We start from the raw sequence: 19,127 nt of genomic DNA, 5'->3' as shown, positions 1-19,127 counted from the left end.
TCCCTCCCCAAATGAGAGACGACCTTCTGTTCTTTTCTCAAATGTGATGTAACGCCGTGGAATTGGAAAGAAAAGACATTCTTCAGACAGACAGAGAGTGTGAAGGGCGGAAGGTTGAGATAGAAACGTAACTGTGTTTTTATTTGCCTTTTTTCCCCTTTTCCATTTCACCACAACCTTTACGTATGTGAAAAGATTTGCTCATGTATGAAAATAGTTCAACAAATCAGGGTGAATTAAATGACTTATCCAAGCATTGTAGGTACACGGGCAAAAATGTTGAATATGAACGCATTGGGGAAGAACACTAAAGGGTGTGTGTGGCAATGTGCTGTCCGTGGTGGCAATCTTTCACTCACTGCTAATCATTTTGATAGAGTTGAGTGGATGGAGAAAAGTCCACTAGAATTCCCTCAAAGTGATCAAGGGGTCAGGTATGAGTGAAGAATTGGTGGGGAATCATTATTCATCCATTAACCCACTTCTGAAGGGGATTTTTTGATTTTGTGGATTAACAATTCATCAAAACTTAACACTGACTTCATATTTTAATCGTGTGCAGCATCGCAACAGCACGCCAAAATGGCCAAGTGGCTATTAAATGGTGGGAGGGGAGGAGCTGCTATTCCCAATCCGGCCGACGTCAGTCCGCCTTGGAGCTCCAATTAAAGTGGAAGAGCGCCAATTGCATTTGTGCTCCGAGCTCTTCCTGCTTGCATCCTTGCGCCCTTCCCCGCCTTCTGTCCAACATCAGCGCAGCGGCACACGGAGGTGAGTTCCTTTCTATTTACACTCAAGACATAGTTTGAATTAGCGCGGCCGCATATTGTTGTGAGCGTGAACAATTATGTCATTCAGCGTCAACCAAGAAGACATTTAGATGGTCATCGCTTAGCGGATAGATGATCATCGTGATGACAATCCTGTCTGTGTTGCAAACGTGAGCGTCACAGAAAGGCACTTCACGTAATCCCACACATCCTTGACGTTTTGGTGCATGCAAACACAAAAGACTGCACCCATCAAGTCAGGCGCTGTGGTCCTAGTCTGAGGACCTGAGTAAAAACTCTTCTTCCCATCTGATTGGCTGTCAAACATCCATTTGCTCTTAATGGACACTCAACACCCACTCCAAAATCAATACACCGGATATGTCTGACTTACCGTAATGTTCGGACTATAAATGGCGGTTTTTGTGGGAGGGAGGGCGCTTTATACTCAGGAGCGACTTATGTGATTTTTTTTCTCAAATTTTAAAAATTCTAAAATCCGCGATGTAGTCATACCACGATAAATGAACCGCAATGTATGGCTGGTGCGACTTATACTCCAGAGCGACTTATAGTCCTAAAATGACGGTACTTTGAATGCTGGCGCTTCTTCACAAAACACACGCGCACAGCACAGCACAGCACAGCACAGCACTGGGGCTGATAGAGCGAGCAAATGTGCTAAACGGCCGTACGGTACTTCGAAAGAGAGAAGCTCCCGTAAAGTTGCCTCCCTCCGATCGGCGGCCTGCCTACAGGATGATGTCGTCTTCATTGACCGATCAAGCAGTGAGCGCTGACCCCCAGCACATCCCCATGGAAACATACTGGCAAGAGTTGGAGAGCATGGAGGAACAGGAAGAGGAGGAGGAGGAGGAGGAGGAGGAGGAAAGGAGGAGTATGGACGGTAAGGCAGAAGTGTCAAATGGCAGTACGGTGGTTTCCATGTGCGCCTCACACTTCTGCTGTTTGGGTTCCAGTTCAGCAAGTTCCTTGAAGACGCAGGGTGTCCATGCCTTCTCCAAAAATGTATTGTTGAAAGGAAAGGATAATCAAATCAAATTGCTCCACAGAGCTGGAGCTGGAGGAAGCGTGGCTAAACGAGGCGGGGCTATCTTCTCTGCTGGTCGGTTCGTCGGCCGAGGAGGCTCCTCCCCCCGCCCGGGCGCCGTCCCCTGCCCGGGCGCTCCTGGCCACACTGACGCAGCAACAAACGCTTACTGTCAAGACGCGACTACGCAACTACACACACACGCTCAAGAACTCGCACAAACAAGCTATCGTGCACGTCAAGGACATCTTTGCTGTAAGTCTCTCACACGCAAACGGCGTGCACGCACTCGAGCTCACTCCGTGGCGCCAGTGGTTGTTTTGTTTTTCCTCAGCCCGACTTTGAGTCTGTGGTGAGCTCCGCCCTTCAGAGTGACACCAGTCAATCAAGGCAAAGTTGCTACGACAAAAACACCACTAAAACCATACGGAGACACACCAAGTCCGGTAGGTAGGGACCTGCGCTCTCACCGGCCGGCTCCTTCCTTCCTTCCTTCCTTCCTTCCTTCCTTCCTTCCTTCCTTCCTTCCTTCCTTCCTTCCTTCCTTCCTTCCTTCCTTCCTTCCTTCCTTCCTTCCTTCCTTCCTTCCGTCTGGCTGGCTGCGGGAGCTCCGCCCTAAATGGAGGATGAGATGAGCGAGTGCATGGATCGCTCTTGTTTTTCAGCGCACCCCGACCTTTCCTCCTTCTGTTACGACGTCAGGCCTTCGTCCCCACCTGCGTTCTCCAAGCACCTGGCACCTACTCAATCTGAACGGGCCAGGCCAGCTGATTGGTTGGCGCGCAACTGTCCCTACTCTGACGGCGTGGCGGAGCATAAACGGAGCGGGACTTGTTGGGACTGTCTGCTCGACTGCGGCGGGGACGTGCCGGTGAGCGTGACCTCTGTGTGAAGTCATCTCCGACCGTGTCCCTGATGCAGGTGCGCCTTGTGTATGTTTGTGTAGTTTGTGAGTCCAAGTCAGGGCACGACGCAGGCAGACGACCTGTCGTCGGCCGATGTGAAGCGACTGCGTTTCATCTGCCACATCGAGCTCTCCACCTTCCTGCTGGCTTTGGGCGTTCAAAGCAAACGCACGCGGCCAGCGCGCACCGGGAGCGGCGGTGCGCTTGAAGCCGGTGTCAATGGTCTAATGTCTTTTAAACCAATCAATCCTATGGTCTGTGCGTTAGCCGGCGCCGTCTTCGCCGTTCCGCTCAACGCGCTGCTGGACAACGACAGGAAGAAATGTCCCGGGCTCAAAGTTCCTCTCGTCTTTCACAAGGTCCACGCCACGGCCTTCTGCCATTAAGTGCTAGCATGAAGCATCTGGCTAAAGTTTAGGAGGAAATACATGCATTTTGTGTGTGCGTGTGTGTGTGGGCATGTAGTTGTTATGTGTATTACAGCAGACTGGCCTGCAAACTGAAGGCATTCTCAGAGTATCCGGATCAGTCGCTCGTCTCAAGGTAACACATTCGCAGCATTGGATCAGTGTCCAATGTTTGGCCACCCAAAAAGTACCTGTAGCCTTTGAAACGGGGAATTTGCGCCCCCTTGTGGATATAGCTGCTTCGAGTGGAAGCGATGACTACAGACACTTGATGTTGAACAGGAGTACAACTCCTAACTAACTCACGAAAACAAACACTAGTTTTCCGACCTGACGTAGTGAAAGAAAAAGGCTTGTCACTCACACGACTCACGTTACTCACGTCACGGTCCAAAGGAAAATGACACTAGCTCACATAAGGAGCGAGCATGTCAAGCGCGCGCGCACGCGCGGACACACTTCTTTCTACTGAGCGTCTGTTTCCCAATCAACACGTAGGCCTAATTCTTCGTCCTGTTTTGCAAAATGACGCAAGGGAACGACGACGCCATATCTCACAGCCAGCACGGAAATGCATGTGAACACGCGTGTCTGTGTGAGCAGTACCTGCGCACAGAGTTAGACAAGTGTCCGGAGGGATTCGATTGGTCAGCGGTGCGACCGGTGGACGCCGCCGGTCTCTTGAAGCTTTTCATCCGAGAGCTGCCCACTCCTCTGCTGACGCATGCGTACCTGCCCACCTTCAGCTCTGTTCTGGGTATGCGCAATTCACTCACACGCTCGCACCCACCCACACAATACAAGTTCACGTGTAGGCGTACGCCCGCGCGCGCGCAGGTGTGTCGGGATCGGTGCACCGGGTTCAGGCGCTGCAGTTGTTGTCTTTGTTGCTTCCGGAGGCCAACCGAGAGACTCTCAAAGTGAGTAGCAGGAGGAGCTAGTGAGGAGCTATGCTCCGCCTCTCAGGCCATCCCCATGGTTACAGAGCGCCGCTCCTCTCCTCTCTTCTTCCAGGCTCTGCTGGTCTTCCTTCACCAGGTAGTCTGCCATCAGGAGCACAACCGGATGTCCCTTTGGAACGTGGCCACAGTCATGGCACCCAACCTCTTCACAAGCCATCGCTGCCGCCGCCGCAGCAGCAAGGACGGCCTTGAGGAGGCGGTGGGTGGGACTCAATTGGTCCGGCTCATGATCATGCACCAGGAACTGCTGTGGACAGTGAGTCCTCCCGGCTGCCTGCCTGATCGAGCATCTTTTCATAGTCTCACTGATAACTCCACAGGTCCCCAACTTCCTTTTGTCTCAGCTGAGACAGATGAATCAAGCGTCCAATCATAAGCTTGGTCGTTTGCTCAGGACCAGGAATGACAAAAACAAGAAGCAGGTAAGAACTTTTACTCTCCAAGTTGTCCCTGTACACAAGCAACACCGCTGAGCGAGCGAGCTGTCAGCCCCCAAAAGGAGCCTGGACTCACTAGGAGGCTCCTGGTGCGGCCTTCCGTTTGAAGGCCTCCAATCCAAAATGAAGACTTAAAACGCCTCGCATGTGTTGTCAAGGTGACAGAGCTGTGTGAAGGTATCATTAAGGTTTACGCTCCGTTCCACGCCAAAGTTTCTATGGCAATACAGCTCGACAGGCACATGACAGCCCAAGATGTCATTGGCCACTTCAAGTGCGACAGCAGGTACAGAGCACGCCAGCACGCATTGATTTTGTCATCTGTCCGGGTTTGGCTAATGTTGAATGAAGGCAACTGGACTGGCTGCTGCTCGGGAACATGTTCCACCCAGCTTGAAACGTGAGCAGTGGGCTTCTTTCTCCTCTCACAATTGTACGCTTTGAGGCAATCACAACAGATGGGAAACAAAAGTAATGAGCGTCCAATTGCCTCCGTTCAACTTTTGTTCTTGGGCGCGCATCCTCCGTCAATGGAATGAGCGTCCAGGTCATGTGATCTGTGTGCAGCGGCGCGCAGCGTCTCTTTGAAGTTGGGGGCAACATTGGCGAGCGGCGTCTCCACCCCGACTGCCTGCTGCTGGACGTGTACCGCCAAAACCCTGGCTGCCAATGGCTGCTCAAGCACTGAACGGAGCGAGCCAGCGAGCCAGCGAGCCAGCGAGCGAGCGAGCGGGATGCCAACTGGCCGGCCACCTCGACGTTTGTGCTCATGAAACTGAACAAAGAGTTTTATTTGAAACGCCAGCGAGCGAGCGTGCGTTTGTGTACGTCACGATCAGCTCATGTGGTCCACGTGCGACTCCTCGGCGGCCATGGCAGCGGCTTGCAGGGCTTCCGCGTCACTCTGCAGAGGACTGGCCAACTTCCTCTCGCTGTGCATGTTGTTCTCGTGACGCTTCAGATCGGATGCCTGCCGACGACACAATTAGAAAACACCGGCGTGCGGTCAGTCGCGTTGCAAACAAATGGCAAACCAACGCAGAGTGCGGGTGAGATTCCACACTCACAATACAAAGAATAAAAGATGGGAACGTCAAGGTGTTGTCATGTGATGTTTTTTTTGGTTGTTGTTGTTGTCTATTACAATGTTAAGCCCCCCCCCCCCAAACGGAAAAGCAGGACATGGCATCGTATGACGTCGTATGCTATGCTCTCTGACAAAAAAACTGCTTGATTACTTTGGGTCGCTAACTGGCGGCGGCAAGATTCTGAGCGTGTGATGCAAGCACCTTGGCGAAGGCCTTGGTGCACGACGCGCACACAAATGGCTTTTCTCCTCTGTGCCGCCGTTCATGATCTTTCAGGTGGGACTTGTGCTTGAAGGCCTGCGGACAGACAAAAAGGTTGAAGGGGGTGGCACTTTGTGTGGGGAGGCGGCCTTCCTTCCTTCCTTCCCCACGCACGCACGCACGCACGCACGCACGCACCTTGTCACACATCTGGCAGGCAAACGGTCGCTCGTTGCTGTGGACTCGTTCGTGTTTTTTCAGGTCAGGAGCCCGAATGAAAGATTTCCCGCAGGCTTCGCATCTGTACGGCTTGAAGCCTGTATGGATCTTCAGGTGCTCTGGAACAGACCGACCCACAGTGGTGTTCGAAGGGACCAGCCGGTGCCGGTGCCGGCGCCGGCGCCGGTTGTCTTACCTTTGAGGTGAGCGTGGGTGGTGAAGGCTTTGGCGCAGATCTCACACGCGAACGGTCGCTCGGCCGAATGGAGCTTCTCGTGTTTCCTGAACACACGCGCGGTCACACACACACACACCGCAAGCGTGGAGGTCGGTGGCCATGTCCGCTAGCTACCTGAGTCTGGATTCGTCCAAGAAGGTCTTGGCGCAGACGTGACACGCCAGCTGTTCTCGATGTCCATAGAGCAGATATTCAAACTTCATGTCAGCCGCCGCCGCCCAAGCGGGCGGCTGCTCGTCTTTCACCTCGCCCATGCTGTCGGCAAAGGCTAGCGTCTGCGTGGCGTGGTGCTCCGCACTCAGTTCTTTTGGCTCCGCCTCCATGTCCGCCACCACATCTTGGTCGTAGCAGGCCACCTGAAAACAAACATCCGAATGTCAGCATTTTCCAGTCTTGAGTCGAGTCTGCCTATTCACGGCGTCGTCTAAGAGAACAAAAGGGCAGCGCTCGCAACTTTTCGAAACAAAGCCATTTTGTACTTGGCATTTTTTTCCACTAGTAGTACTCGGCCGGCCGCCGACCCCAACAACGCTGCTCCACCACACAAGAGACGAGAGAGTGACGCGTCAATCGGGACGATGGCATTCCCGCTTTTGTCTTGAAACAATTGGATCAAATCGACACGAATGGATTCTGTTGACTCGTCTGGGGTCAAGTCAGGTTCTTTTGGTTTCGGTCGGGGCATCGAGGACCGGCCCGGCCGTACGCCAATACCTTGTGTACGTGCTCGTTGGCCAGTTCCTTCAGAATGGCTTCCTGCACACGCAGCGCCGCCGCATTGGGAGATTTGTCGAGCTCCTGATTGGCCGAGACCAGGTCTTCTGCGCCGGGCGTGTCTTCGTGCTCCCCGAGAACCTGTAGCACCGCACACGAACACGCATCAGGAGGGGGGAAAAAAAGACGAGCTCAGCCATCTTCGCGAACGTTCCCCGACGCCCGGAGCAGGAGAGCGTTGGCAAATGTTGCCGACAGAATCGAGCGCTGACCTCAGCCTCGGCGACCAGCTGAGCCTCGGGAGGCAGAGCCATCTTGACAATGTCGTAAGGAAACTTGTCCTTCTCCTCGGAGTGTGCGTCTTCTCGCTTCTGCGGGAAGACAAAAATGACAAGCTCTTCAATTCCGACCGATTCCTGTGCTCTCACCGCGCAATCGAGCAAGTCATTCGTAACGGCGGGGGTCCCCCTTGAAATGGAGAGCGACTTCCTAGCTACAATTGAGATCTATTGTTATGCTGCAGAGTTCATACACGCACAAACCAACACCTAACGAGGTTTCAGAATAGGCAGCTCGATGGCTGGTCACACAAGGCGAGGGGGTACGCTGCGACTTGTTACAATGTGATTAATTCTGAACGCTAATCTTTTCTGGAGGGAAAGATGAAATGGCAACACTGTAGTCTACCAGCTTGACAATTTCAAATGACAGCTGCAAACGTCGGTAGCCTTGGCACCAGCCCGTGGGCCACCTAAGCGCACTTTCTATGAGCTCCTGACATTCTTCGTACCTGAGAGCAGAGTTTGTCAAGGAAGCGGATGCCTAGGATTTGTCCCGATGACATCATCAGGTTGATGTCCCTCTTCTTGACGGAGATTTTGGCCGTGTACATGTAGTTCAACACCTCTTCAAAGATGTCCGAGCGGATGAAGTCAATCTCGATCACTGACGAGTTGTCCACCTGCACGCGCAGGTACAAGCGCCGCTGAGTCGTGTGGTGTGTGTTGCGCGGCCAATGAGAGGCTACCTCGTGTTTTTTGAAGAGTTTTTTGAAGTAGTTGGAGCAGGCCGCCAACACGCAGCGGTGAGCGCGGAACTTGACGTCTTCCACCACCACGGCGATGTCACAGTGCTCGCCCTCCAGACGCTGCTCGTTCAGCAACTTGAGGAAGACATTCTTGTGCTCCTCGTCCACGTACTTCACCGTCTCGGCCATCTGCGCGTGCCCATCACACGCATCCTTTTCTGAAGCTCGCGATAAGCCCGGTGACGTGACGAGCGTTTGGAATTATTTGACAAAGCGTAATCCAATGTTTTTGTTTGAGGTGCCACCGATTTGATTGGATCGCGTTGCTTCCATTCTCTTGCGCTAATGATAATCAAGTCAACTACTGTATTGCATGGCAGAGGACGGCTTGGCACATTTGCCTACCGGTTCTGAGCTTGCGGTTTTGTACCCAGGCTTCATTCGGCTTTCCTGAGAGAACTTTGCTGATATGATATGATGAGTGTGTGGGATTTCTCTGTGTGTGTGGATAACACAGATTGATTGTTTATTGTAAGGTCGACGTTGTCCAAGGGTGTGAATTATTTTTCTAACTAAATGAGACACGACATTTGTCCAGATGTCCGGCAGCCCACTGGGCTGTACCTGCAACTTGCCCAAAGTCAACGGAAGGAAAAATGATTCGACGAAGCACACGTTTGAAAGGTGACAAATACAAACTATGGTGAAAAGTGTGGAAGGTAGATGGCGCTAAAGGATTTTTATAACGACGTGGTACAATGTTTTGGACAACGGACGGGCACGCGCTTCAGCGTGCCTAAATGTTGTCGTGACGTCACGCGCAGGCGTTTTTCAAAGAGCTAACAATTAGCATGAAACCGCTAACAGTCAAAGCAGATCCCGAAACCCAAGTTCAAACCCAAAATTGGACGCCAAGTGGTTGAGCGGAAGCTGGAGCGGTCGGCCGAAGCGGCATGATGCATAAATACAAACGTTTTCCTGTTCGAGGGGCAAACAGCTGCTTGGCGTTCGTCTCGTCAAAGAGCGACGCGGAGCGGCCATTACGCTCAATAAACTAACGACCGGAACACAATTGTTGCATGGTCGTAAGACGGCCGCGCGCTCGGACTTGTGAGAGGACGGACAGCTTGTATGTTTGTCCCATTCAATGGCGGACGCGCGGCCTGGCCTGCTGGCTGCCGTTGTCGCAAGATGGCGATTTCCGCCAAGCCGAGCTCTCGGTTGACTTTGCGTGTCGCTTGTGGTCGGACGGGGCGTTTAGTGGCGACGGACGGCTGCGCGCGGCCGTTCGCGTTCGCGGCTCTACCCGGGAGCGAGACGCAGGCACGCGGCCATCACGAGCGAGCAGGCGGCCATGAGCGGATCGCGAACGCGCAGCCATCCCCGCGAGCAGGGCGCGGGCGCGGCGGCGGGCTCTTACCTCCGTTTCGGCAGCGATCGGGATGTTGGGCTGCGTCCGATGGCCGGAGGCCCAGCCACCAGCAACCTTGGACTGCTCGCCCGCCGGTCGGTCTCGGAGTTGCTGTTCTTGCTGTTATTCTTGTTGATGTTTTGCTGTTGATGGTCGTCGAGGCCGCGCTTTGCGCCTGCACGCGAAGATCCCAGACGGAGCGCCTGTCGGCTCATCGCGCATGCGCGGTGCCGCCGCGCATGGTAGCTTGCGGAGACACCGGTTCACGTGTTAACGCGGTGTCGTTCCTGAAACGGTTCATCATTTTGGAGTTTCTCCCTAGTACCATATCTGTTGCACGCCACGGTGGGTGTGAAAAGACGAACGAACAGCGAAGCCCAAAACAAACAACTTACAGACATCCCCCCAGTCGGCTCCTTAAGCATACGTAACCAAGAAGTGCAAGGCCTAAAAAGAAAACAGCACCGTCAAGGTGGTCAACTGTCAATCATCAAGTCCTTTCCATATATCACAAATGAAGGGCAACTTACTGATGACAAACCAAGATGAAATATGTTTATCTGCCACGTGTGCCATTTTTGCCTCATTACCGTCCGCTTGACACCAAGAATGTAAATGAATTATAAACAAGTGCAATAAAAGAAAGAGGCTATGTACAGTCTGGAGGAGTTGTTTCTTTGCTGTTTCTTTTTAGTAGTTCCCGAGTTGAATAGATCAGTGCAACGTGGACTTTTCTGAGCTGCCGCTGTGATTTTGCCGGCGTTGGGGAATCGCCGTACGATAACATAACTCATCATTAAGTCTTACATAGTAAGATAGCGACCTTCTCATTCTTTCAGTACCGTACTCATGTTTTTTATTTTATTTTATTACACATGTAAAATGTATGTCTGTCTGCCAATCTATCTACGCTAACCGTTATAACCGTCATTGCAGCCTGGTCATCCTGGAAGCCGGGGATCCTCCCATATGTGGTCTCTTCTCAAGGTTTCTCATTTTCTCCACTAGGGTTTTTTTTTCGTTTTCCTTGCCCTCCTGGGACTTTAAGATCAGGGGATGTTGAGAATAATTGTCCATTTCAAGTTGCCTTGTAATGTCAAATTGAGATTGATCGAGGAGCTTTCTGTGCTGGTTCTTCCCAGAGGACTTGATTTAAGTCACAACTAAATGAAGATCTATATATGTCACTTCCCGCTCAAAAAATAGAAATGAGAAAGGTGAAAAAATGGTGAAACTTTTCATTTCGACTGCAAACTGAGCCACCCCCGCCCGTCCTGTACTTCACTGCGTCAGAGAAATGACGTTGTGGGCGGGGGGGGTGACGGGGGGGACTCGCCCGTCACCACAACGAAAAGGGTGAGCGCGCCGGACCCCGGCAAGCAAGTAAGGTAAGAACCACATCACCTTCTAATTGATTGGCGATGTTGCATGTTGAAGCAACAGCTAACTGCGAGATGTTTGCTCGTCGCCTGTGGAGCGAATGAAGACAGCGCCCCCGTCCCCAGCCAGCCAGCCAGCCAGCCAGCCCAGCCCAGCCCAGCCCAGCTCCCATCCACTCCACTTGCTTTATCATGCTGCAGCTGTGCGCCTGCCTGCGTTGCAGTGCTGTACTTTGCAGTGCTGTACTTTGCAGTGCTGGCTGGCTGGCTGGCTGGGGTGTTTTCTGCTGCAGGATGAAAGCATGCACGCTATCGTGCAATCATTTGCATTCCAAGCCGGTTGGACAAATCAAAACTCGTGCATACAAAATAGTGATAATAATCTGTCGTGATTTAGCGGCCATTCCCATTCAGTTGAATCAGCGTTGTCCTGATTGGTCATTTGTAGAAGTGTTACGATTCTTGACTGTGAGCACTTTGTGACTTGATGTCTGTGAAAAGCGCTACACTTATTGCCACGAATTGTCCCCCCCCCCCCATCTCAGCCTGTCCACGCCATAGCGAGGAGACAGTGAAATGCCTGGTTTGGTTTAACACGTTTTGTCGTCGCAAATTCTTTGAGCCGTAGACCGACCAACAGTCACCAAAATTCATATTCATGCACATTCCCACTCTGGTCCACTTGGATTGATGAAAAAATAGAAACTATTAAGCGTTCTGCACAAAAATGTGTCTATCTATCTATCTATCTATCTATCTATCTATCTATCTATCTATCTATCTATCTATCTATCTATCTATCTATCTATCTATCTATCTATCTATCTATCTATCTATCTATCTATCTATCTATCTATCTATCTATCTATCTATCTATCTATCTATCTATCTATCTATCTATCTATCTGTCAGTATTCCCACTCGAGCAGTGTAAGCCCACCCCCTCGAAGCCGCCCCTGGAGCATACGTACACACTGACCCACATCGTCTGACTGAAAACAGAGCACATTCTCTTAATCTCTTTTTCTCAATCCCCGGTTGAAGCGTTGCCATGGCCACCCTCACTTAACAGATGGTGGTTCAAAAGAATGGCATCCACAGAATGGTTTTTTTTAAATATGAGATTGTGTGACTTTGGAGATGATCTGAGGTCATTTATGTTGCTGATCAATAAGACATGGGACTTTTGCCGGTGCTCACGGGCTTAACAAAAGCGTTAGCCGCATTTGTCTTCATCACAGATTTGTTGACATGACAAGCAAGCAGCAGGAGGGGCTGGAGGCGGAGTCTGTCCCAGAACTGGCTGTCCAGGTAAAGAAAGACGGCGCCTTGTGGTGGGCGCAGCAGAAAGGTGACGACGTCACTTTTCACCCACTCAGTTGGGGAAGGGCGAGCTGTCCTACGACCGAGGCCTCTCCCTGGTTACTGATCAGAGCGCCGCTTCCACCCCGGTCAGAAGGTCTCTGAGCTTCCGGACAAATCAGAGCAAAGTCACCCTGCTGGATGGCTCCGTCTTCAGCTGCACGTTGGAGGTGAGAGTGCACATCCACTCTTTGTGTTGGCCCGATGGCATGCCATCCATGGGATTGGGCGTCTGCTGGTTGTCTGCTCGTTGACGGCCTTTGCCATTTGCCGCGTGTGCAGAAACGTGCTCGCGGTCTTCAGCTGTTGGACAAGGTCTGCGAGCATGTCAACCTGCTGGAGCGAGACTACTTTGCCTTGTCCTTCAGAGACGCCGACAACAACAAGGTACGGCCGCGCCGCCCCGCCCCATCTTGCCCCATTTTGCCCCATCTTGCCCCAGTGACCTCTGAATTCTGTCTAGAACTGGTTGGATCCCGGGAAGGAGATGAAGAAACAGCTCCGAGGTGAGCATAAGAGCATAAGACGTTGTAGGACTTGGTGGGGTCAACTGCAGGTGTGTGCGTGTGTGTGTGTATATGTTGGCAGGTGTCCCCTGGAATTTCTCCTTCAATGTCAAGTTTTACCCCCCTGACCCTGCCCAGCTCTCTGAAGACATAACCAGGTAAGTTGATTGGTCTGTTCAAAAGTGATGTTTCCAGAGTCTCCATCCCCTCGGTGTGCCTCCGTGCCCGCTCGCTTGGCTAGCAAGAGCGAGCACGGAGGCACACCGAGGGGATGGAGACTCTGGAAACACACTTGCAACATGCTGAGAGATGAGGTGACTGTGTGGACTTTGCGGGCAGGTACTTCCTGTGCCTGCAGCTCAGGCAGGATGTGGCCTCGGGCCTACTCCCGTGTTCATTGGCCACTCACGCCGTCCTGGGCTCCTACACTGTCCAGTCGGAGCTGGGGGACTACGATGCGGGTGAGGCGCTTGACCCGCCCACTCGACCCGCTTGCCCGTCCCTCATCCCGTTTTTCTCTTCAGATGAATGTGGCTCCGACTATGTGAGCGAGCTTTGCTTGGCTCCCAACCAAAGCAAGCCATTGGAGGAGAAGATCATGGAGCTCCACAAGAGTTACAGGTTGAAATACAAACGGCACATTGCGACGTCACGTAAGCGTCAACGTGTTCTGTCGTCTTTAGAGGAATGACACCGACTGAAGCCGAGATGCTTTTCCTGGAAACTGTCAAGAAACTTTCCATGTATGGAGTTGACCTTCATCACGCCGGGGTAAACATAAGCTGATTTCATGTTTTCTGGCAACATATGTAGGCGTTCCCAGTCAAATGGCTCCAGAGACGTGACCAAATGGCGCTCTCAAACCAGTCAGCCATACATGATCCGCTTCCCCGCCAAGAGTCGATGATTTCCACAGTTTTTTCCATCGTGTCAATGGAGCCATGCCCCTGAGTGCCTCACTCCCGAGCCTCCTGTTCCTCTTTGCCGAAAGCAAAAGTTGGCCTGTGCGCGGCCGGCGTCACAGTGCGGATTGCGGCTTGAGCGCAGGCAGGCGGTCCTCCAAAACGTCCTTTTCCCCCCCGAAAACGTTTTTCACACAGAGAGAGAGAGAGAGAGAGAGTGTTTCCCCATTTCTGATGTGGTGAACGGGCTTTTTCTTTGTCTTGTCTTTGAACGGACTAGATGGTAGGAAGCCGCTTTGCTTGCTTGTCTTCAGGTCTTTCCAAGGTAAGCCGGCGTGCTATTTATTTGTCCACCGCTTTGACTCGTGGCTTCTTTTGACGTGGCCGGCTGGCCAAAAGCCCACGTTGAGCGCCATGCGCGTGTGCCGGCAGGACTCTGAAGACGTGGCCATCATGCTGGGCGTGTGTGCTGGCGGCCTGTTGGTCTACAGGGACCGGCTGAGGATCAACAGGTTTTCATGGCCAAAGATCCTCAAGATCTCCTACAAAAGGAACAATTTCTACATCAAGATACGCCTCGAAGAGGTAACCTGGACCGATGGCCCACTCCACAATGGAGAAAGATAACTCCTTTCCATGTGTGCAGTTTGAACAGTTTGAATCGACCATCGCCTTCAAGTTGTTCAACCACAGGGCGGCCAAAAGATTGTGGAAGGTTTGTGTGGAGCATCACTCCTTCTTTAGGTAAGCAGAGCAGGGGTGTTTGCCTCCAAGACGACGAGCAACGCCCAATGTATCCCTCATAGCACCTTCTCTGCTTCAGACTCATCTCTCCAGAAGAACCTCCCAAACGTTTTCTCTCTCTCGGTTCCAAGTTCCACTATAGCGGTCGCACTCAAATCCAGAGCCGCAGGGCCAGTGCTCAAATTTGCAGACCCGCACCCCATTTCCCGCGATGCGTCAGCAAGAGGAACTTGCTGAGTCGCAGCCTGGATGGAGGTATGGCATCAAGCGACACTGTGGTTGCACTTCTCTTACCAACGTGTCAGTCCAGCGAAAAATCCATCACATCCCGTTACGGATCGATCATTTGGAGATCTCGTTAGCGCCGGTTGGCTGCTCAGGTTTTTGGAATCTGTGTCAGTGACAAGAGTTGTGATTGATCCTCAGCTCCAAGTGACACGCCCACATCCTCTCTCAATGGCTCTCCAGCCATCACTGGAAGCGCACATGCAGGTAGAGCAGATGCTGTCAATCAAGCACCAGAACTGGGCTATGATTGGCCATTGGCGTGTTTCCTTATCAAGCTTCTGATTGGCTGCAGGAAACCAGCTGTGTCAGCTTCACGTGGGGCCACGCCTTTTTTTTTTCTTCACCCAACTCAAGATCTTTTTTGGTTGTCTTTTCTGTGTGGCTTTTGGATGTTCTATTTGCTGTACGGCACAAACAAGAAAGAGCGGCCCAAGTCACGGAGCCGGTATTATTTTGCTAACTGCGAAGGTAGACTCGCTGATGTCATTGGCGCGCAACACATTGCCACCACGAGATCTCATCTCCTCGCCATGTGTTTGCGTGAAAGCCGGTGGCTGAATTGCGGCAAAGTACAGGCAGAGTTGAAGAAAATGCTGGTGCGCATCCTGCACGGCCGGATGGGACTGAAGCAGACTGGCTGCCGCCCTACAGGCTGCTGCTTTGCATGTGTCCTGAAAGACAAGATGGATGGCTTGATGTTGCCTGCCATGGATACAGCTGGGACAGCTAACCGTCTCTGTCTGTCTGTGTGTGTGTGTAGACATGGGAACAGGTCTGTATATGGTGTCCAAAGCCCTCACTGTCAGTGACCTCATCACCACGGTGACGCCTGAGAAGAGGATGGAGGAGCATATTGACCAAGCAACCAATCAGGAGGGAGCATTTAGATCAAGTGAGTGAAAATGAGTCAAACAAAGCCACATGTTTCTTTTCCCATCTCAACTTTTTCTTCTATGCTAGTTGAGGAGGAGCAGGTGAAGGTTGAGCACGAGGCAGAGCAGCAAGAAGCTGAGCAAGAAGCTGAGCAAGAAGCTGAGCAAGAAGCTGAGCAAGAAGCTGAGCAAGAAGCTGAGCAAGAAGCTGAGCAAGAAGCTGAGCAAGAAGCTGAGCAAGAAGCTGAGCAAGAAGCTGAGCAAGAAGCTGAGCAAGAAGCTGAGCAAGAAGCTGAGCAAGAGGCGGAGGAGAGCAAAGTAACGGAGGCGTCGGAAAGTCCACTGACTCCCGAATCAGTCGAAGACAAACTTGAAAATGTTTGTATCCACACTCGGAGTATATCGTCTAAGCCATGGACGGGGAGCCGTCGCCGTGGCAAATACTCAACTTCATTCCTATGTGTCTTCAGACAGAGTTGACAGAGACGGTGGATGGAGACCTGACAGGAACTGAGGTGAGATGATGATAATGAGGAGCTGACTCGTGTGGAAGAAACCCTAACCTCTCTTTCTGTGTGCCAGTCCGAGCAAGAAGATTTTTTTAAAAGCAGTCAGGTAAAATGGTGGCTGACTATTTCTTGAAGTTTCTCGATCTTTATGTTGAGTGGAATTCTTCCGGCCGGCAGGAAATCATCTCAAGCCCGGTAAAGGCTGAGAAGAAGCTGAGCGCTATCAGTGACCTGCGGCGCTCTTTCTTAGAGGGAGGGGCGCCGAAGGTAGGGCTGAGCGAGTGGGAAAAGCGCTTGGCGGGGTCGCCCGTTCGACGACTTGATGACTCGCCCATGATTGAACCTTTGGATGCGGACGAGGTGAGGCTCATTGTCAGGGGCGCGAAGCGCTGAGCAGATACCAAATCCATTTACTTGTGCGTGTGTGTGTGTGTGTGTGTTTGAGCAGCCAAGGCCTCCGTTGGGCGAAATGTCTACTGAGTTGAACACTTTGCTCAAGTCGGCCCAAAAGGCAAAGAGCTTCAGAAAGGAAAATCTACTGCAGGTGTTTTTAAGCACTTGACTTGTCGTCCATTTCTTTGGACTCGCTGTCCGTTTCTTTTCCAACACCAACTGTCTCCTTGCTTCCTTCAGACTTCAGAGCGGGTCCATACCATCGTGGTGGTGCCGGGGGAGGAGGAGAAGGAGTCAAGGTGGCAGGTAGCACCACAAGGTTTTCTGGGCGCGCCTCCGTGCGATCCTCCGCCGCTCCCGCCGGGGGCTTCCGTCGTTCATCCCGATGCCGCCGAGGCCATCGTCAGCCATGCAATCAGAGATGCTCTGTGGCTCGAGCGGCAGAATACGTTTGGTGACGACGATGACGAATCGAGTAGCCAGGAAAGTGACGATGATGTTAGTCAAACTAGCCAAGATGCTATCAGTGTGTTAGCCCAGGCATTTGTGGATGAGGTCATGGCGACTGGAGTCAGACAGGCTCAAAGTCTACAAGCTGTCGTTGCGACTTCAGATAGCATTTTGTCTGATGGGCACCAGTGGACACCGGCGGAGGCTGACATCAGCCCTAGTATCAGGCCCAGTTCTGTTCCCGCAACGAGTTCATTCGAGGAGGAGGAAGAAGATGGCCACAGGACTGGTTTGCCTTCCCCCGCTCTACCGCCGCACAGCTGCCAAGACTCCACCAAGGAGTGGCCGCCTTGCATCCTTGACAACCAGGACAAGGCTGGGGAAACTCTGCAAGAGGTAATGTCAATGTGCATCGACTGGTCCCACAATCCTCTCCCACCCACATCAAGAGATTCCCGGAGATACCATTCCCACTGTATAAACAGTCCTTTCTGAAGCACTAGGTATGAAAGTAGTTCCTCTGAACCCTTCTTTCTCCCTGTAAACCATTTCCACTGAAACCCGACTACGTCAAAGTCCATTCGGTGGACAACTTTCATCTGAACCGTCCCTGCATGTCTCCTTCGATGGATGTCTCGTTGAGCCCAACTCCCCTAGATAGGGACAGAGAGGCTGACTGGTTGGAAGGGTCAAAGTTTGCTTGAAAGTGAAACACTTTGGTGGTTGATGTGGATCCCATGGTGACGAAGGCTTGTGCGTTTGAAGCTCCAGGGGTGAGGACACTTTCCATGACATTCCCACTTTTGGGAAAACTATTGTAGGGAATGGCTGGCTGCGGCAGGAAAGAAATGTACTTAATCCCCAAAGTGGACAGTCTCATTGGAATGGAAGGTGACGACGCTATTGGCGAAGGCCGGAAAGTAGTTGCTAGACAAACCGAGGGACGGAGAGCTAAGAGCTTGATGTGGGATCGTTTGCTCGTATTTCAGAGGCAAGCGGACGCAGACGGCGATGTCCGACCGGCACTGCCGCCGGCTTCGCAGAGCTTCGCCGTAGAGTCGTCCGGTACCTCCCACGTTACCAAGGTCAAGAAGAAACTTGACAGTCCGGTGGCTGGCCTCGTGTCACCTCACTTCACGTGCTCTCTCTGTTGTCAGATGGTGAATCGAGGGATTTCGGAAAGCAGGATTGAGAAGAGAATTGTGATTTCCGGAGACACGGGGTTGGACCGCGATCAGGTAAAAACGCCAGGCAGGAGCGTCTTAAGGAGCACACACTAATTAGCATGAGCAGCCACTCATGCCACGGCCCTTTGTATCTTTCAGGAAGCTTAAAGACCTGAACGACACCATGAAAGCAAATCCAACATTGACTCCGCAGCGCAGCCTGACCTCACGCCCCCGTAGCTAGCAGACGAGCCCACTGAAGTATTTGAGCAACTTTTACTCGGACGTGGTGATTGATTACTCGAGCCCAAATCTGTCACCGTTTCAGGTTCACCGCATGAATTCAAATGGTTCGCTGATTGTTCAATTTAACAATTTGATCCCAAATAGAGTGCACTTATATGGTGCACTTACCAACACTTCATTTTGTCCAAAGTGCATCGCATTTGTTTTTTTTTATTTGTTTGTACGAATTCAGAAGAATATAAACATGACAGTGTGTTGACACTGGCCCTCCTCCTTGCTATGTTAGGAGGAATTTGGGCATCGCGCCTCAACTGTCATTTATCCCTCCAGCTGATCTCGCGACGCGCGCTAAAAACAAAACGGCACATGGTCCTGCCAAGTCCGCAAATTGTAATTTGATTGTTAATGTGCCATGCCCACTCCACCTATTCTTGTGCAGCTCTAGTGATGACAAATTCCTCGCCGTCTGGACTGAACGTTCCCAAAGAAAAAAAAGGGAGGGTTGCGACGCGAACTATCTAATTTGGCAGTTTGGCGAGCTAGTGTTGACAACTCCCGCTCACGCACCAGCCCAGCCCATCCATCCATCCATCCATCCCATTTACTTTGAGCAAGTCCTTCAGTCTGCAGTAGTGATGCCAGCATGCTAAAGATGCTTTTTGCACTCCAAATATTTGTTGACTTTATGACACTTTTACTCCTTAAGCACGTCAATACTTGTGAAGACATCGTTTGGTTGTATTCCGACTCATTATTTGACACTCTCCCACATGTTGTTCCCGTCCGTATCATTTCTTGTCCCTAAAAGCACCTGCTCTGTAAAATGACTTGAATGGCATCATTAAATCATGATGGCAGCATTGCGTGACGGTTATTTTTT

At 51.8% G+C, this 19,127-nt stretch overlaps 3 protein-coding genes across 5 annotated transcripts; 2 read left to right on the top strand and 1 right to left on the bottom strand.

The window, feature by feature from the left end:
• The first annotated feature begins 16 nt into the window (after positions 1-16).
• On the top strand, positions 17-5,621 carry arhgap28 (Rho GTPase activating protein 28). 2 transcript variants are annotated; one of them, XM_085939733.1, is made up of 15 exons: positions 17-127; positions 563-771; positions 1,529-1,677; positions 1,844-2,076; positions 2,156-2,267; positions 2,487-2,692; positions 2,768-2,924; positions 2,994-3,085; positions 3,192-3,269; positions 3,737-3,890; positions 3,971-4,053; positions 4,148-4,351; positions 4,416-4,517; positions 4,691-4,818; positions 5,100-5,621. In XM_085939733.1, exons 2-15 carry the CDS (start codon positions 602-604, stop codon positions 5,218-5,220), a joined length of 1,989 nt encoding a protein of 662 aa, XP_085795859.1. In that variant the 5' UTR covers positions 17-127; positions 563-601; the 3' UTR covers positions 5,221-5,621. The 2 variants fall into 2 exon arrangements, with proteins under 2 accessions (XP_085795859.1, XP_085795857.1); XM_085939731.1 differs by having other exon boundaries at positions 2,768-3,085.
• On the bottom strand, positions 4,295-9,679 carry zbtb14 (zinc finger and BTB domain containing 14). The gene is made up of 10 exons (XM_085939734.1): positions 9,440-9,679; positions 8,020-8,208; positions 7,783-7,953; positions 7,265-7,363; positions 6,993-7,133; positions 6,393-6,634; positions 6,237-6,322; positions 6,020-6,159; positions 5,822-5,917; positions 4,295-5,502 (listed from the first exon to the last, which is right to left on the bottom strand). The coding sequence occupies exons 2-10, from the start codon at positions 8,206-8,208 to the stop codon at positions 5,368-5,370; spliced, it is 1,299 nt and encodes a 432-aa protein (XP_085795860.1). The 5' UTR covers positions 9,440-9,679; the 3' UTR covers positions 4,295-5,367.
• A 1,068-nt stretch (positions 9,680-10,747) lies between these two features.
• Positions 10,748-19,078, top strand: epb41l3a (erythrocyte membrane protein band 4.1-like 3a). Of its 2 annotated transcripts, XM_085939730.1 has the most exons (22): positions 10,748-10,818; positions 12,051-12,120; positions 12,189-12,341; positions 12,454-12,558; positions 12,635-12,677; positions 12,760-12,835; positions 13,017-13,138; positions 13,202-13,298; positions 13,361-13,448; positions 14,012-14,164; positions 14,226-14,323; positions 14,403-14,578; positions 15,372-15,503; positions 15,572-15,861; positions 15,954-15,998; positions 16,066-16,098; positions 16,170-16,352; positions 16,441-16,536; positions 16,626-16,691; positions 17,825-17,920; positions 17,993-18,073; positions 18,161-19,078. In XM_085939730.1, the coding sequence occupies exons 2-22, from the start codon at positions 12,061-12,063 to the stop codon at positions 18,167-18,169; spliced, it is 2,202 nt and encodes a 733-aa protein (XP_085795856.1). In that variant the 5' UTR covers positions 10,748-10,818; positions 12,051-12,060; the 3' UTR covers positions 18,170-19,078. The 2 variants fall into 2 exon arrangements, with proteins under 2 accessions (XP_085795856.1, XP_085795855.1); XM_085939729.1 differs by having other exon boundaries at positions 13,017-13,298.
• Positions 19,079-19,127: the final 49 nt, after the last annotated feature.

Source organism: Syngnathus leptorhynchus, chromosome 19 (assembly GCF_054491065.1).
Source record: "Syngnathus leptorhynchus isolate UIUO chromosome 19, UIUO_Slep, whole genome shotgun sequence".
Taxonomy (NCBI): domain Eukaryota; kingdom Metazoa; phylum Chordata; class Actinopteri; order Syngnathiformes; family Syngnathidae; genus Syngnathus; species Syngnathus leptorhynchus.
Note: the sequence above shows the minus strand (reverse complement) of the source record. Positions and strands in the feature narration are given on the sequence as shown.

Bases quoted from the DNA above. Each gene is read 5' to 3' on its own strand.
- zbtb14 (XM_085939734.1), bottom strand. From the start codon at position 8,208: ATGGCCGAGACGGTGAAGTACGTGGACGAGGAGCACAAGAATGTCTTC. The intron at 7,954-8,019 runs GTAGCCTCTCAT...CTGCGCGTGCAG, and splicing joins AACTCTTCAAAAAACACGAG to GTGGACAACTCGTCAGTGAT. The intron at 5,503-5,821 runs GTGCTTGCATCA...TGTCGTCGGCAG, and splicing joins GCACCAAGGCCTTCGCCAAG to GCATCCGATCTGAAGCGTCA.
- epb41l3a (XM_085939729.1), top strand. From the start codon at position 12,061: ATGACAAGCAAGCAGCAGGAGGGGCTGGAGGCGGAGTCTGTCCCAGAA. The intron at 15,504-15,571 runs GTGAGTGAAAAT...CTTCTATGCTAG, and splicing joins GGAGGGAGCATTTAGATCAA to TTGAGGAGGAGCAGGTGAAG. The intron at 16,099-16,169 runs GTAAAATGGTGG...TCCGGCCGGCAG, and splicing joins ATTTTTTTAAAAGCAGTCAG to GAAATCATCTCAAGCCCGGT.
- arhgap28 (XM_085939731.1), top strand. From the start codon at position 602: ATGGTGGGAGGGGAGGAGCTGCTATTCCCAATCCGGCCGACGTCAGTC. The intron at 3,270-3,736 runs GTAACACATTCG...CTGTGTGAGCAG, and splicing joins GATCAGTCGCTCGTCTCAAG to TACCTGCGCACAGAGTTAGA. The intron at 4,819-5,099 runs GTACAGAGCACG...ATCTGTGTGCAG, and splicing joins CACTTCAAGTGCGACAGCAG to CGGCGCGCAGCGTCTCTTTG.